The sequence below is a fragment of the Pleurodeles waltl genome, chromosome 5 (genome assembly GCF_031143425.1).
Source record: "Pleurodeles waltl isolate 20211129_DDA chromosome 5, aPleWal1.hap1.20221129, whole genome shotgun sequence".
In the NCBI taxonomy this organism is placed as follows: domain Eukaryota; kingdom Metazoa; phylum Chordata; class Amphibia; order Caudata; family Salamandridae; genus Pleurodeles; species Pleurodeles waltl.
In genome coordinates, this window is record NC_090444.1 from 69,572,352 (window position 1) to 69,587,966 (window position 15,615).

General features: G+C 44.1%; 1 protein-coding gene across 1 annotated transcript in view; it reads right to left on the minus strand.

Moving 5' to 3' along the window:
• Positions 1-7,778: 7,778 nt before the first annotated feature.
• The window catches only part of MPV17 (mitochondrial inner membrane protein MPV17), a 279,947-nt gene continuing 272,110 nt past the window's right edge, over positions 7,779-15,615 (minus strand). Inside the window, exons 7-8 of the mRNA XM_069233592.1 lie at positions 12,368-12,420; positions 7,779-8,596 (exon numbers count right to left, since the gene is read on the minus strand). Of these exons, the coding sequence (XP_069089693.1) occupies positions 8,527-8,596; positions 12,368-12,420 (123 nt within the window). The 3' untranslated portion in view covers positions 7,779-8,526. The remainder of the gene's footprint in view (positions 8,597-12,367; positions 12,421-15,615) is intronic.

A 15,615-nucleotide genomic window follows, 5' to 3' on the forward strand; every position in this document is an offset into this window, starting at 1 on the left:
CACATGCTTGAATCATTCCCCGTAGTCGAAGTGGGAGTCCCCGGTATCATAATAAGTAGTGTACATTATAATAATAGGTTTTAAAATGAATGCAAAGCTCAATTTAACAGACTATCTATGTCCTTTCTTAAAAAAGGACCAAAGCTATACCTTAACCAATCAGGTGACAGCACCCTCTAGAATCACAGAGGTTCCAGTTCCTCAGATTTTCACCCACCTAGGTGAGTTAGTACTGTAAGCATAATAAAGGTGAGCCTCTATGGGGAGGAGGGTGGGTCGCATGTGAATCTATGAAAGATTACAATACTAGAGAACTGCAGGTACAGGTAAGTAACTCGTTTTCTTCTCCAGTATTGAATCTTTCATAGATTCACATGCTTGAATCAGAATAGTAAGCAGTCTATAAATTCAATTTATATCCATACACAAAGCAAGCAGATGGTGGGTAGATAAATATATTGGAATAGATGGCGTAAAACTGCTTGTCCCACTGCTGCATCACATTTATTAGCCTCTTCCAGGTAATAATATTGCATGAAGGTGTGTCTGCTAGATCATGTCGCTGCTCTGCAGATCTGCTGGATAGACACACCTGCAAATAGAGCTGTTGATGTAGATACAGCTCTTGTAGAATGAGGTTTCACCTTATTAGTCAATGGTTTTCCTGCCTTTGCATGGCAGAACTGAATGGCTTCAGCAATCCATCTTCCGATTGTGGCTTTGGTTGCTGGAAAGCCTTTCCTGAAGTTTCCATATGAGACAAATAACTGCCTTGATTTGCGAAATTGTTGTGTTCTATGTAAATAGAATCGAATGCACCTTCTAACATCTAAGGTGTGAAGAGTCTGTTCGGCAGTCGACTGGGTATTCGGAAAAAAGTTTCTTAGAATGATGGGTTCGTTTAGATGGAAATCCGATGGAATCTTAGGTATGAATTTAGGGTTCGTTCTAAGGAGTACAGTGTCCTTATTGAACTACATGAAGGGCTCTTTTATGGTAAGGGCTTGTTTCTCACCCAGTCTTCTAGCAGATGTCAGTGCTAAAAACAATGCAGTTTTCCCTGTAAGATATTTTAGGTCTGCCTTGTGGATAGGCTCAAATGTGGCTCTTATCAGCTGGCTTAGACAATATTAAGATGCCACATAAGAGGTGGTTTTCTTACTGGGGAAAAACTCTGAACAGCCCTTTCATAAATAGGGCTGGGTGTTTTGTCCTCTCGTCTAAATCTAGATATTGCTCCCAAGTGAACTCTAATGGATGAGTGTGTGAGTCCTGATTTTGCTAGTTGCAAAAGATATGGTAAAATTTGTTCAGGATTGAAAGAGAACGGGTGCAAGTTTCTTTGGTGGCATAAAAATACAAAAACGTTTCCATTTTAGCTGATATGATTTATTGGTAGACTCTGCTCTAGCCATGGCAATAATCTCTCCACAGTCAGGGGGAATGTCTAGGGGGTTATTCTAACTTTGGAGGAGTGTTAATCCGTCCCAAAAGTGACGGTAAAGTGACGGATATACCACCAGCCGTATTACGAGTTCCATAGGATATAATGGACTCGTAATACGTCTGGTGGTAAATCCGTCACTTTTCCGTCACTTTTGGGACGGATTAACACCTCCTCCAAAGTTAGAATAACCCCCTAGGTCTTTAAATTCATGGTGTTCAGGAGGCAAGCCGCTAACTATAGATGCTTCGGATTGGGATGCAAGATCTGGCCTTTGTTCATTGTTAGCATTGCCCGACTGGGCAGTAACTGTACATGCACCTTTTCTGATAGTAGGAGAAGTTCTGTGTACCAGAACTGCCTGGGCCGTTTGGGAGCAATGAGGATGATTCTGCATGGTTCTCTCTTGATTTTGCGGAGTATCGTGGGATTAGAGGAATCGGAGGAAAAGCTTAGGGAAATATTTTCAACCATCTTATCGAAAATGCATTTCTCCCTGACCCTTTTTGGTGATGCCAACTTGCGTAGTACTGGCATTTCCTGTTGTTCCTGGTGGCGAATAGGTCTATTTTTGGCATGCCCCTTCGGATGAATACGCTCTGTAATGTTTGCTGGTCCAGTTCCCATTCGTGGCAGGTAGAAGTCGATCTGCTCAGAGTGTCTGCCAGCACATTTGATGCTCCTGATAAATGTTCCGCTCTCAGAGATATTTTGTTCTGTTACACCCAGTTCCAAATTTCCTGTGCTTGATGCGACAAGGCTTCTGATCTTGTCCCCCCTGCAGTTCCAAATTTCCTGTGCTTGATGCGACAAGGCTTCTAATCTTGTTCCCCTCTGCTTGTTTAGGTAGTGCATGAATGTGGTGCTGTTCATTATGATGAGCACAGATGATTTTTCGATTTTGGGAAGGAACGAACGGAGCCCAAGAGCTATGGCTTTGAGTTCGAGATAGTTGATGTGCATTTTCTTGTTGGGATTGGTCCATTTCCCACTGATGGAAAGAGCTTGCAGGTGAGCGTCCCAGCCCTGTAGTGATGCATATGTCGTTATTACGTAATCTGTCACTGGGGACTGAAAAGTTAGTCCCTCTGCCAAATTCTCTTTCTGCGTCCACCACTGTAAGGAAGATCTCATCACGTGGGTTATTTGATGGTGTCCTCGAAGGAACCCTCAGATTGTTTCCACGGCTTGTCTAGCTCCTCTTGCAGTGGCCTCATGTGAAGTCTGCATTTCAGAATTAAAGGAATGCAAGAAGATAGCATTCCTAGGAACGATTTGTATATCTGAACTGAAACAGACTTTCTTTTGATTAGATTGTAAGCTAATTGTTGTATTCTTCTCTGTCTGTCCAAAGAGGCAATTGCTTTGTCTGTGCTGATATTGATAATTGCACCTAGGAAGGCTATTTTTGTTTTTGGAGTGAGAGAGGACTTCTGAAGATTTGCTGTGAGGTCCAAGGTTTCGAACAGCTCGAAACACATTTGTGTGGTCTGTGTTTGTTTGTAGTGAAGGAGCTTTGATCAACCAATCGTCTTAAGTATGGAATAACTTGAACTCCTTTTTGCCTTAGACGAGCTGCTTCTGGGGCTAGCATCTCTGTAAATAGTCGAGGGGCTGATTTTAAACCAAAGGGGAGCACTTTGAACTGAAAATGAGCGCCGGCTACCTGGAATCGCAGGTATTTTCTATGATTTGGATAAATGGGCATGTAGAAATACACATCTTTGAGGTCTATAGATGTCATATAATCGCCGTGGTTTAGAAGTTGTAGAATGTCCTGTTAGGTGACCATCCGAAACAATTGTTTTTTTAGATATTTGTTCAGTTTGCGAAGGTCTAATATCGGATGCCAATCTCCTGATTTTTTCTTGATGAGAAAGAAACGGGAATAAAATCCCATTCCCTTTTGAGTAGATGGTACTCTTTCTATTGCTCCTTTTGCTATCACGAGGGAAATTTCCCTTAGTAGCTGCTTTAGACGTGGAGGGGGTGGACCTTTGGGTTTGTAGATAAATTTGAGGTTGTGCCCTCAAGATATGACATCTAGGACCCATTTGTCCGTTGTTATAGTAGCCCATTTGTGTAAAAATTGGGAGACGTGACCTCCTAATTTGTGTAGTAACTAAGAATATAGGGTAGCCTCCAGTGGTGTTAGGTCATCGCTTCCTTGAAGGGTCTCGACCTCTGGTAGGTTGTTTTCCCCTAGTTGGCTGCGTGTAGGCTGCAGTAGGCGGTTGTCTATACTGCAGAGTGTATTGAGAACAGTACTGCCCTTGGTAGGGCTGATATTGCTGTCCATAAGTTTGAAAACCTCCACAAAAGGAAAAAGTATTCCTGCCTCTGGCTCCTCGAAAGGGTTGCCTTTTCGATTACAACGCACCCAATGATCTGGAAGCTTTAGTATCAGTTTTAATAGCCTGTAATACATCATCTATGTGTTTTCCGAATAGTGATTCGCCATCATAAGGCATGTCCAAAATTTTACTCTGTAATTCAGGCCTAAAGGATGTGGCATTTAGCCAGGATTGTCTTCTGAGCCCAGGTGCTCCTGCTAGCTGTCGAAAACCTGTTGCAGAGATGTCAATCACGCAGTCTATGATCTCTGCACATGCCTTCTGAACCTCAAGAAGTTTTCTGGCTTCTTCTCTAGGCTACTCTGGAAGGAGATCTATGTATTGCAACATATCCAACCACATTTGTCTGTCGAACCTTGCCAGAATCACAAGTGAATTAGCTGCATGAACTGTCAGCCCTGCCATACTCGAGAATCGTTTTCCAATAAAATCGAGTCGGCGCCCATCTCTATCAGGTGGTGTTGTAATGGGTGCTGATGGGTTTTGGAATGCCTCCTTTTGCTGGAGTCTGGCTTCGGATGCCCTATTAAATAAGCTGGTGCATTGTCTGGTACTTTATATTTCTTATCCAGTCTTGACATAACTGCTGCAATGTTGGCTGGATTATTCATAGTACGAATACCCTCTTGCCAGATAAAATCTGTTATAGATATTGCTTTCACTAACTTCTCTCTGGATTCCTTAAAATCATACAAGAAACAGTCTATCTGTTTAGAGGTTAGAGGTAACTGAAACCTTTTCGCTGCATGCTCCATTATACTATGAAAACCACCAATGTCGTCCAGTGGAGAGTCAACAGGAGGTGGCTGTGGTGGTGATGGTGGCTAAATGATATAGTTGTCCCATTCTGAAGACATGGAGGCCTGATCCCTTATTTCTCCATCTTCTTCTGGTCATCCTGCGATATATGTTGGTCGTCTGACAGTGGATCCGGTAATGGCATTGTAGATAGTGGAATGCCTGAAAAGGATAGCAAAGTAGGGCGAGTAGGTGGCATCTGTAGAGGTGATCTTGCCGGTATTTGAAGCTGCGATGGAGGTGCAGATTGTGCAGGTTCGGAAAAGCGTTTATAGTAGTCCTGCAGCATTGCTTGCAGGTTAAATATCAAGTCCAGTGGCATCTGGACTGTTTGATCCTGTGTTGGTGTGCTAGGCTGGTAGGTCTGTTGTACGTTCTCAGCGATGTAAACGGTGGAATTATAGTACTGGTCATCATCCTGGTACCTAGCCCCCAATTTGGATGGGCTGTGCGCTACTCCAAAAGGTCCTTCATCCTCTGACTCATCGTCTAATAAATGATGCGAAGGAAATTGCGTGACTTTACTTGTGGAGATGGGCTCTGAACATAATAGTTGGTCTGCAGGGGACAGGTCAGTTAAAGGCATCAAGGTTGTTGAAGGCAACGTGGTTGTTGGAGGTAACTTCATCGACGGTGACGATAATAGTATCGTCGACAATGGTGTAGTATACGGTGGACTTGTCGACGATGGCTTAGTCGACGGTTGCGTCGTCGAGGGTGGCTTTGTCGATGATGAGGTCATCGACAGTGGTTTCATCGACAATGAGGTCGTAGACGGTAGCGTTGTCAGCGAAGATTAGTTTTTGGTAACCCTGTCAACGGCAAGGATGTCACCGTAGTTGTAGCACTCGTCGACGGTAGTATCTTACTTTTTTTAGTCGACGGAGGCCTCATCGTAATCCTGCAGAATACAATGGTCGTCGATGACAATGGAGATGAGGACATTATCATAGGCGATGCCACTGTTGTGAAAGTTGGTGTTCTGGTCGTAGATGTCATCGACGACATCGTCGACGATGAAATTTTAAAAATGTTTAATTTTATCAGGAATTATTTTTGATGTCAAAGGAAGCGATTTCGACATTTTTTCTGACAGAACTTTCTCTAGTAGCCAGTGTTGAAGGCTCAGAAGAGACTCTTGAGGAGGATTTCTTATGTGGCACCATCTCTTTTCCATGAGATTTTTTAAGTGCTTTTTTTTTGTGGGGCCCTGCCGGCTCCGCTTCCAAAGATCTTTCTCTCTTGTGGGATTTCTCAGTTTGCACAGTCATCACTCTCTTCCCCAGAGAATGTATGTTCTTTTGATTTACGTTTTTGCAACCACAAGGAGTCTTTCTCTGTATTTTAGGGTTTTCTGTGAGAAAGCTCTACAGATTTTGCAGTCCACAACCTTATGCTCTGGATAGAGACAATAAATACACTCACTGTGAGGGTCTTCTGAGTAAAGTCTCTTTTTGCCACAGGTGTTACATGGCTTAAAAAGGCCTTTTCTTGGAGACCCTGACATGGTGGGAATGTCCCAGGCTGTAATAAAATATAATTTTTTTAAGCTGACCTGAAAAGTATTCAGTTGAAGTAACCTCTGAAGAGAAAAACTGAGCAGAGCTCAGGGAGACTCCTATCACCTGACATGTCGTAGCAAATCTGAGGAACTGGAGCCTCTGTGGTGAGGGTTCTAGAGGGTGCTGTCGCCTGATTGGTCAAGGTGTAGCTTTGGTCCTTTTTTAAGAAAGGACGTGGATAGGCTGTTAAATTGAGTTTTGCATTCCTTTTAAAGCCTATTATTATAATGTACATTACTTATTATGATACAGAGGACTCCCACTTTGATAATTCAAGCATGTGAATCTATGAAAAGATTCAATACTGGAGAAATATTTTTATTTCTCCTCGTCCTTTCCTCTTTCAATGTGTGATGCATTATGCTGCAAACACGGAAAGAGGAAAATGCCTCTCTGGATTGGTTTTGTGCAGGAAGGTGCACCTTCCCGCACAAAGACAATCCTGCATGCAACGCAGACGCCTTTAAACCATGGTGCAAGGGTTTCTGCATTGGCGCTAGGCAGCCATTTGTGTGCCGGAGCAGGGGGTAAGGACAGGAATGCACTGTACTTCACATTGGCGTTGGACAGTGCAGCAAGAAGACTTGCGGGGCTGCCCTGCACCAATTGCCCATAAATATGGGGACAGCAATTAACTGCACTGGGTGGCCTCTGGAGATCTGGGGAGTGGGTGGAGAGCATGACAGACGGTCTGGTATATTCCCAGGTCCTGGCAAGCATGGAGGGGGACAGAGCAACTTCTCAGGAGAGAGGTAGACCGCACATCGTCCCTTATCTAGTATGTCAAAAAAGCAAACAAAAGCACAGAGTGCCTAGCTGAGGTTTGAACCATTGCACGTTTCGATCCAAACTGAGACAAGTGTTACTGAATGATTATGTACCTTCACCCCACTAGTGTGGTATGCTTCATCACAGGTCTCCATCGACCACCTGACAGCTCTATTTACAACTGGACTCTTGGTAAGTATGCAGTGTACTGGAGAAAGGATGTGCGACTTCTCAAAATGGAAAGTATGTTTACAAAGACACCATTGTGAATTAAGATTGTGTAGGGCTGTGCTACCAGCTGGCAGCTCAAATCACAGATGTCATCACTGATGACATCAGTTACCACTTTACCATCATCAACATCACTGAAGGTGCACACAATTGGTAGTTTCCACATTTGTTTGCTGACAGTGGGAATACAGCTCTCTATACAGACACATATCTAATGCTAGGATACATGGATTCTAAAAACTGCAAACCAGCTTTACAACTACAATTATTTGTGTCTGAGGGAATGTGTTGTAATAATTGTATCTGCAACAGCCATTAATAAGGACACACTCACTGATGACATCAGAAATTACACAATGGGTCATATCGCATCACCGGTCACATTATAACACTGAGACTGCACACAACCACACTTTTGCACATCAGTTTTCTGACAGTGGAAATAAAGCCTTGTTTCCTTTGCGATGACACCTATATGCTGACAGTGGTACTGCAGTCTGGTTATTGTAATCAGCATAAAAGAGGTGGTTGTAACTTCTTTGCGGACCAAGCTCGCAGAGACAAATGAATGTATGAAATGGTGCCCTAAAGTTAAGACAAAGACATAGAGTACTTGGGAAGTAAAAGGTAACAAAACAACTCAATTGATTCTTTAATGCATTCCATCTGTTTGCACATACATCAAGCTTGATTATTTGTTTTTCTGCCAAAGTCATATTTATGCATGATTCTGGTCCGTACTCAGCAGGAAGTCCAGTCACGCAGTCGCTGGGTTTTCTCCGCACGACAGGAAACAGGCCGTGCTGGTGGCACAGGGGAGTGAACGAAGCCAACTTCTATTGATAGAACTGGAAAGGATACTTAGTGTTCAGTATTATCACCATTTACTGGAAGATGACAGATGATTCATCCCCAGGGGGACCAGCAAGATCAAACTTCTGCCACTGCCAACTGGGTCTCACCTGAGCCTGATCGCGAGCTTGCAAAATAAGTGCCAGTAACAGAGCCACTCGTCGACAGATGGTGGGCTGAGTTTTACATAATATCTGTTACAACTTCTTAAAGTAAAAAACAATAAAATCATTATTGTAATAGGTTTGCTTTTGCTCAAAATTTTTACAAAATCTATGGGTATAAAGATATCACATCAGTTGATAAAAAACAGACTGCCGCTTACATATCGCATAGATTATGGCACTAGTCATGACAGAAGTTCATAGTTTTAACTGGCATACACATAAAATGTCCCCTGGCTTCATATAATTTATTCAGCAACGACTGGATTATGCTAACAGTAACTACAAATTCCAAAGATGGAAAACCCGTAAATCCATGTTAAGTGAGCCAGTACCCCTGACAGCGTGTAGTTTTACACCTTGTTTGCCTTCCACGACAGGTAGACGTTCCAGAATATAGCAACAACTTGTACAACGGCTAACCTAGAAAAGGAGACACAGAAAAAGAACTTGCTTAGAAGAGGACTTTGAAGATTACAGGAAGTCACAGATACTTTATTTATTAAATGTTACAGATCTGTAGAGTGCATGGCTACCCAAAAAGGGATTCCCAGCGGTATGCTCCTCCCAATACCACAAGTAACACCTTCGCTACCACAGAAGATTAAAATAACCACGTTTTTAGCAGACGGTGGAAGACCGAGAGAGAGCGACAAGCTCTCACAGACGGAGGCAAGGAGTTCCGTAGCTTAGGACCTAAGTAGAAGAAAGCTCGACCTCCTTGTCGGGATTTCTTTACTCTTGGATTTACAGCAGGATTAGTTACAATCGACCTATCGCTTTGTCCTTCTGTCTGCCAGACACAATTCAATCTTGTCACTTCTTGGTTTCAACATATACATGCTTAGCTAGCCCCTCGCCAATAGGCTTAATATATATTTTTCCCATTTCCCGTAGGACACTCTTCTGCTTCTCTGAATATCTTATCTCATGCATCTCTTCCAACGCTAGATGACATCTGCTATTCCTGCCTTCACAATTAACCACTCCTGCCACCTCCTCTACATGTCCTCACACCCTCAAGGTCCTATCACATGTATACAACTCTTCACAATACAACTGGAATATTCTCACTTCTCATCAAGGGGTCATCACACATCTCTACCTCTTCAAGGTCTCCTCCAGCCACCATCTCTTCAAACATCTCATCATGTTTCCTTGTCACCCCAAGGTCTCTTCACACAATCCACTGTCTTCAATGCCTCATTCATGACCCTCTCTCTTCAATGCCCCATCACACAATCCAACCTCTTCATGATCCCACTACACACCCCTGTGGGTGTTGTCTTCATGTTTTCAGAGTGAAAATAAGTACACATAACCTCTGACACAGCATCTCGAGGGTAATACACGTGAGGGGCACAGGTTCTGATAAAGCCAGCATTTGTGGCAGACATCTTTGAGCAGCACAGTGCCGAAGGTGCACTGAATTTGAAGGAGGCAGATTCTGCTGGACACGCTAAGGGAACAGTGTTAAAATGCATGGCATTTAACCAATACATCAAGGTGTGGCACAGCATATGGGGGGCACTGAACTGCGGTGGGCATCACTTTAGGGCCCACATCATCAGATTATATCTAACAGCTCACTTGCAGTATAACTGGACTTCTCACTCGCTTTGACCACTGCTGATTCCCCAGGACCCGGCTGTCCCTCCTAGCCACACCCTGAACACCAGCCATGCAACCATCCCAACACTAGAGATGTTGCATCATCCTTCCCAACAATGATATGAGGCATCATGGTACCATCCTCCTGCCTTACCTGCTGACCCCATTCACCCCATCAGTGCTCCTCCTGACTTTTCTCTCTACTTTCTTTTACACCCTCCAATCAAACTCAAAAACTCAATTCAGTGAACTGTTTCTGACCCTCTCTTTTACCTCAAGTAACCAATGCGCCTCCTTCTAATACTGCCATATATAACACCTATGGAACTAGTCCTTCTGCAAGCCATACACCCTCTCTAAACCTAGCAGTCACCTCCATAACTGCAGAACGACTTGTCGTCAGTCAGCTTCCTAGCTTATGAACAACGCCCTCACTTACTAGACTTTTCACAGAACAGTCTCCACAGAGGCGGACAAATCTAACTTCGATAATCATCAACCACCGGAATGTAAATACGAGGTGCAGGGTTTCAGCAGGGTACTTTGGGGCACTGTGAAAATGTGGTACTAGTCCTCAGGGGTTCTGGGTTATGTTGACATTGGATGAGTGGCTCAGAATGTGAAAAGGGCAATATTTCAGGCCACCTCCAGCCAAAGTACAGTAGTTTATGGATTGTAAAGAAAGCTGCTCCTACCTCAGCCATAGCCACCGTGTTTCCACCACCTCATCCTTTTGAGGCTATAGGCCAAGCACCTCATATAAATCACAATACCTCAAGTGGAAGTGTGGACCACAAGCATATATGGATGCGCAGCGCTGGAACATGCCGAAACAAGATTCCGGCGCGATGAAGGATTTCACAATAAGCAAATCTGATACACGGGGAGGAAGGAGTTTTGGGTCGATCCCGACTGGACAAATGGGTTCTGACATCAAAGAGTAGGGCTGGGAATCTTGATCAATTATCACTGAATTCTCAATCTGTCCTCCAGCAACAGAGATGAAAAAAGCCTCCCCTCAGAGTAGGGCATAGAGTGAACAGAGGTCGACAAAGGTCTTACACGCATCTTACAATTGTCTGTTGGCCCTCTGGATCAATATAATGTATGTCACAGCAGTCTCTCAAAACTTATCTTCCTTGGTCTCTTCTGCTAAACACCATATTAGTATACTACAAAGGGCTTATTGACATTCAGGATGTACACTCCACCAGGACTGTGTGCTCAGGGTAGAGTACATCTCCCACCAGAAGAGCACACCACAGTGTGTGATGTAAGTTTTAAGGTGCGTGATCAGGGATAATCGAGGGCTGGTCGTTCATGCACAAGGTATGGTGATGGAAATCCCACTGGCAGATTCTTGTTTGGATTTCCTTCTCAAGTCATATGATTTGGTTTTCTCTGAATGCCAATCCTCAATAAAGCCCCTAAATAGACTTTAGGTGAACCAAAGACAAACAGCAGCCTAGATGTCCTACACAGGAGCTATGAGATGGAGGGTGGTCTGCACCATACACAGCGTGTGCACAGATGCACCAAGTGTAACTTGCTGTTTATTACTGTGAGGGTCATGATGTCCCTCCCTCCCCACATCAATGGTCATAAATGACAAGTTACACTGTCCACCTGCATATCTACTATCTACAGACTAGAAGTGGGGAGCATGTACCATTTGAGATGGGGCTCTAGATCTCAGGGCCATAAAATGAAAGGTCTCTGGAGAGGCATAGTAAGAACACACGAAAGTCAACAACTGTTTTCTAGCAAGATCAGCATCAGGATTCAGTCAGGCTCAAAGCAGGCACAGGAAAGTGATCTTAGCTTAAAATGAAAGATTGGGCCTTAGAATATCTGGAGTCTCATGAGAGAAGCAGCAGGCAGGGATGTAGGCAGACTACATAGTCCTGGACACAATCTGCTACCAATACTTATACCCCAATGATGTCTTTGTCACTCTGTGTATATCAGTTTGTAAATATTCCCTGTGCTTCCTTTACAAATGTCAACCAGTCCAAAGGTGTGTGGCTCAGGTACATCATCTGACTGAGGCCCACAGCGGTGATGGCCTGAGTGGAAACTATAGAAGTTTAAGTGTCCCACACGTCATGGGACATGAAGGCACACGCAAGTGCACAGACACACACACAGGCCCGCACATACATACACTTGCAACACAGAGTGAAATCACATTAGAGATAGCACTGACCGCAGCAGACAAACTAGAAGTGAAATAAGATCAGCCCACAGCCTGGAGGTGCACACATACAGGTATATTGCTAAGAGCTGCCAGGATGGATCAGTGAACAAATGCACAGTGATTGACACATGGTACCCTGGGGGTCATGAGTTTGAATCCTGCCAAGGCAGATTCAGCTTTCCATCCTTCTGGAAAAAATAAAGTGAGTACCATACACTGGATCAGAGCAACATTTGTTACTCACAGTGCCTAGTAATGGTAGCACTGAGGTAGAAAAAAGTTACTATTATTAAAGCACAACGCATGGACATACAATAAACCGACCTTGCCCTATGTGGAAGCTTGTTAATGAGTACGGCATAAGAAAGGGTTCAGTGTTGTCCTACCTGTAATGCAGGGGTATGAAATAAAAATTTGCTATCTGTACAGCTGGCCAGATCTAAAAGAAAAAAAAAACACACATCAACAAAACAAACATATATACAAAATCAAATTTGGTGAATGAAAGAAAAGGAACACTTAGATTATTAATACCACCGAATATCCCTAAGAGGATATATTTTTAGATGTGCATTAGACTAAATCCTATCAACACATCTTATGACGTGGCAGAGAAAGTTAGACGCGAACCATGAAGGATTTTGCTGTTTCCCTTCTTTTTCACCAGATCATCCGTTGCTCACCAGCAGGGGCAGCTCCTTCGCAATGGTGAAAGAGAGTCGCCCTCCTGGTTAAGGCAGGGGCTGAAAGATAAAACGATACTTCACTGTCAAATTATCATTCAGCTGCTGGCTCAGCCATCAGCAGGTGCAGGGAGGGGCGGGATGGGCCACGGAGGGGGGAGTGGAATCTGTGTACTAAGTGTGCATGTTTGTTTGGCTGGCCGTCTCAGGCCGGCCAAACACACATGCGCACTTAGGTTTCTCCAACCCGGCGGTACTACACAACCGGGCTGGAGGAACTCCACAGGCTCCCACATAGTGTCTGAGCAGCAGAACAAGCAACTCATATCAATCCCGGTGCTGCTTTCATGCTAGGTTTAGCATGAAAGCAGCGCCAGGATTGCATGGGGAGCCTGTGCTGGTGTCCCAGTGAATGCTGGGACACCAGGAGAAGAGCAGAGAAGCAACGTGGCAGTGACAGGAACAGTTAAGGTTTTGTTTTTATTTTTTCATCCTCCCCCGTCTGCCCCTCCCCTTGAGATTTGCAGCAGCCGCCGCTGCTCACCAGTCAAGGCAGGCGCTGCCAGGCTCACAGGCCTTTCTTCCGCAGACACCACGGGCAACTGACGACTATAGTATGTTTTTAGGTCAAGTCAGCCAAAAGGCCCAGGGCAGTATCCCTGCCCAGCATGGCTAGTCAAGGAGCTGCCTTCCAGAATGTTGGCAGATGGATGTACATGGATTACCGGCTCCACCACCTTGTTAACCCCTCAACATATATCCACATTTTTCACTCCTTGTTGAAGAAGCCAACTCTAAACCCACAAGTTCGGGGTATGTCCAATAATGCCTACTCCTTTCTCGATTGCTGGAACCAGCAGCGGCTGCTCAGGTACAGGCTTAATTGCAAAGTATATGGGGCTACCTAATAACCCTAGGACCTGGGTAACATTAAAAATAAAACACAAATGGTCTTTAAGGGGGGAGTGTAACCCTACACTTCCACAACAACAGATGCATATAAACCTACAGTAGACAGGATACTATTCAAAACAAATGTATTTCTAACAAAATTACCTCTTTTAAATCAGACATCCAGTTTGTATCAGAATAATATGCATACAGTACAAGTGACTGAGTGAAATAATGTGCACTATTATTTCACTCAATCGCTTGCATTTGCACTGTGCTGTGTCACTTTTAGGAGCACCTATGCTGGCATGTTATTCTGTTACGAACTGGATGTCTAATTTCAAAAAGATTTTTTTTGTTAGAAACAAATTCGTTTTGAATAGTATCCTGTCTACTGTAGGTTTATTTGTACCTATTGCTGTGGAAGTCTATGACCGTTCTTCCCCCCTTAAAGACCATTTGTGGTTTGTGTTTCAGGTATGAATTTAAGCATCCTGGATCCCTCTCAGGCTGGCCTCTGGCCCAGCTTCAACATCATGGAAAAAGAACAAGTGATGGACGGAATGCTGAACAATGTCAAACATTCACCCCAGTACAGAGATCTGGGCCTAAATCCATCGTTTTTTTGCCACCCATACCACCCCAGTTTGGACCCAGTCATATGCAAATCAGTCTTGACCCTGTTCCCCATGGGAACAGTCCAGCCCGAACTGCCAAGCCAGGTCCTGCCTGGACTGGAAACAAGTATCTCGGGACCGGTTTCAGGGTATCACCCTTCATCAGCCAGGCTAGCTTGACTCCAGTGGCATGAGGAGCTTCAGCATCGCACTGGTAGTTGGTCTTGGATGACATATGGATGGAAGTTGACAACAGGGTGATCTAGGCCATCAGTTTTTATTTTGAATCTGTTTATTGATTTTTTATCATGGTGTTAACAAAGCAGCTGAACAGCAAAGTCAATTACTATTACACACATGGTGTAAAGTATGAGCGGGCGAGCCGCTTTGTGAGATACAACGCTTATTGGACATCAGGAAATGTTACAAAGAGCAAGTACCATGCCTCAGCTCACACGTGTCTTGCTGAATTGAACACCATGTGCTAGGGGAGGAGACAGAAGATGATGGTGGGGACCCCGCTGGCCATCTAGGTCTTCATGCCTTGTAGCAACTTTCAACATAGTCAACTACCTACTGCTCCTATAACGCCCTCCTAATCTTGGCATCAACGGTCAAGAACCAGATCACCTTCATTTTTTTCTTATTGACCAAATACAAAATGCTGAATGGGCCCCATATCTTTCCACAAATGAACTTGTAAGTTGGGGCTTCCACAGGCCACAACATTTCATCCTTTCTTTCAATTTACTACAAACTGCTACTCACAGAGTGGCTCCGTGCTAACGGACCCACTTTTCATGTAAGTCAACGACACAAAGATTATCCTGGGCCTAAAAAGCGTGGCTGCGAAAGCTGATGGGTCATCATAACACTCCTGTCTGGTCCTGATGATGGGTGGTTAAATGGCTGGCGACAAATTTTTAACAAACTGAGCCCTGACAAAACAAACACCCTGCAGACTGCCACGGATAGCCCCTTGAGGTTGAAGTATTGTTTATTATTTTTCCCCCTGTCGGTTTCTTCTCGATGGACACTGTTTTATTTCTTCCAGAGACTTTGTGGTTATATTCTTGGCTTCTGCTGATTGTTGCTCATACATTTTGATCCCACCATCACCTGCGCGACATCCTCACTTTCAGCTCATGTCACGCGCATGCTTCTAACCAATCACACTTTGAAGAGTAATTCTGCATGGTGCATAGCACACATTATTTGGCAAACAAATTACATAGAAAACAGACTGGGGTCTTACAGGTTCACTGCTGCTCTGGCCTAAAGTCAGGGTCAAATACTAAGAATACCTCCGATCATGGGTAGAGTTCTGGAAGTGATTTCTCCACAAGCAGATTCCCATCGGGTGATGCCCCCTCTTTCAGTGATTCTGAACCGCAGGCCCATGCAGCACATCAAATCAGTCATGCTGTTCCTTCACAAGCACAA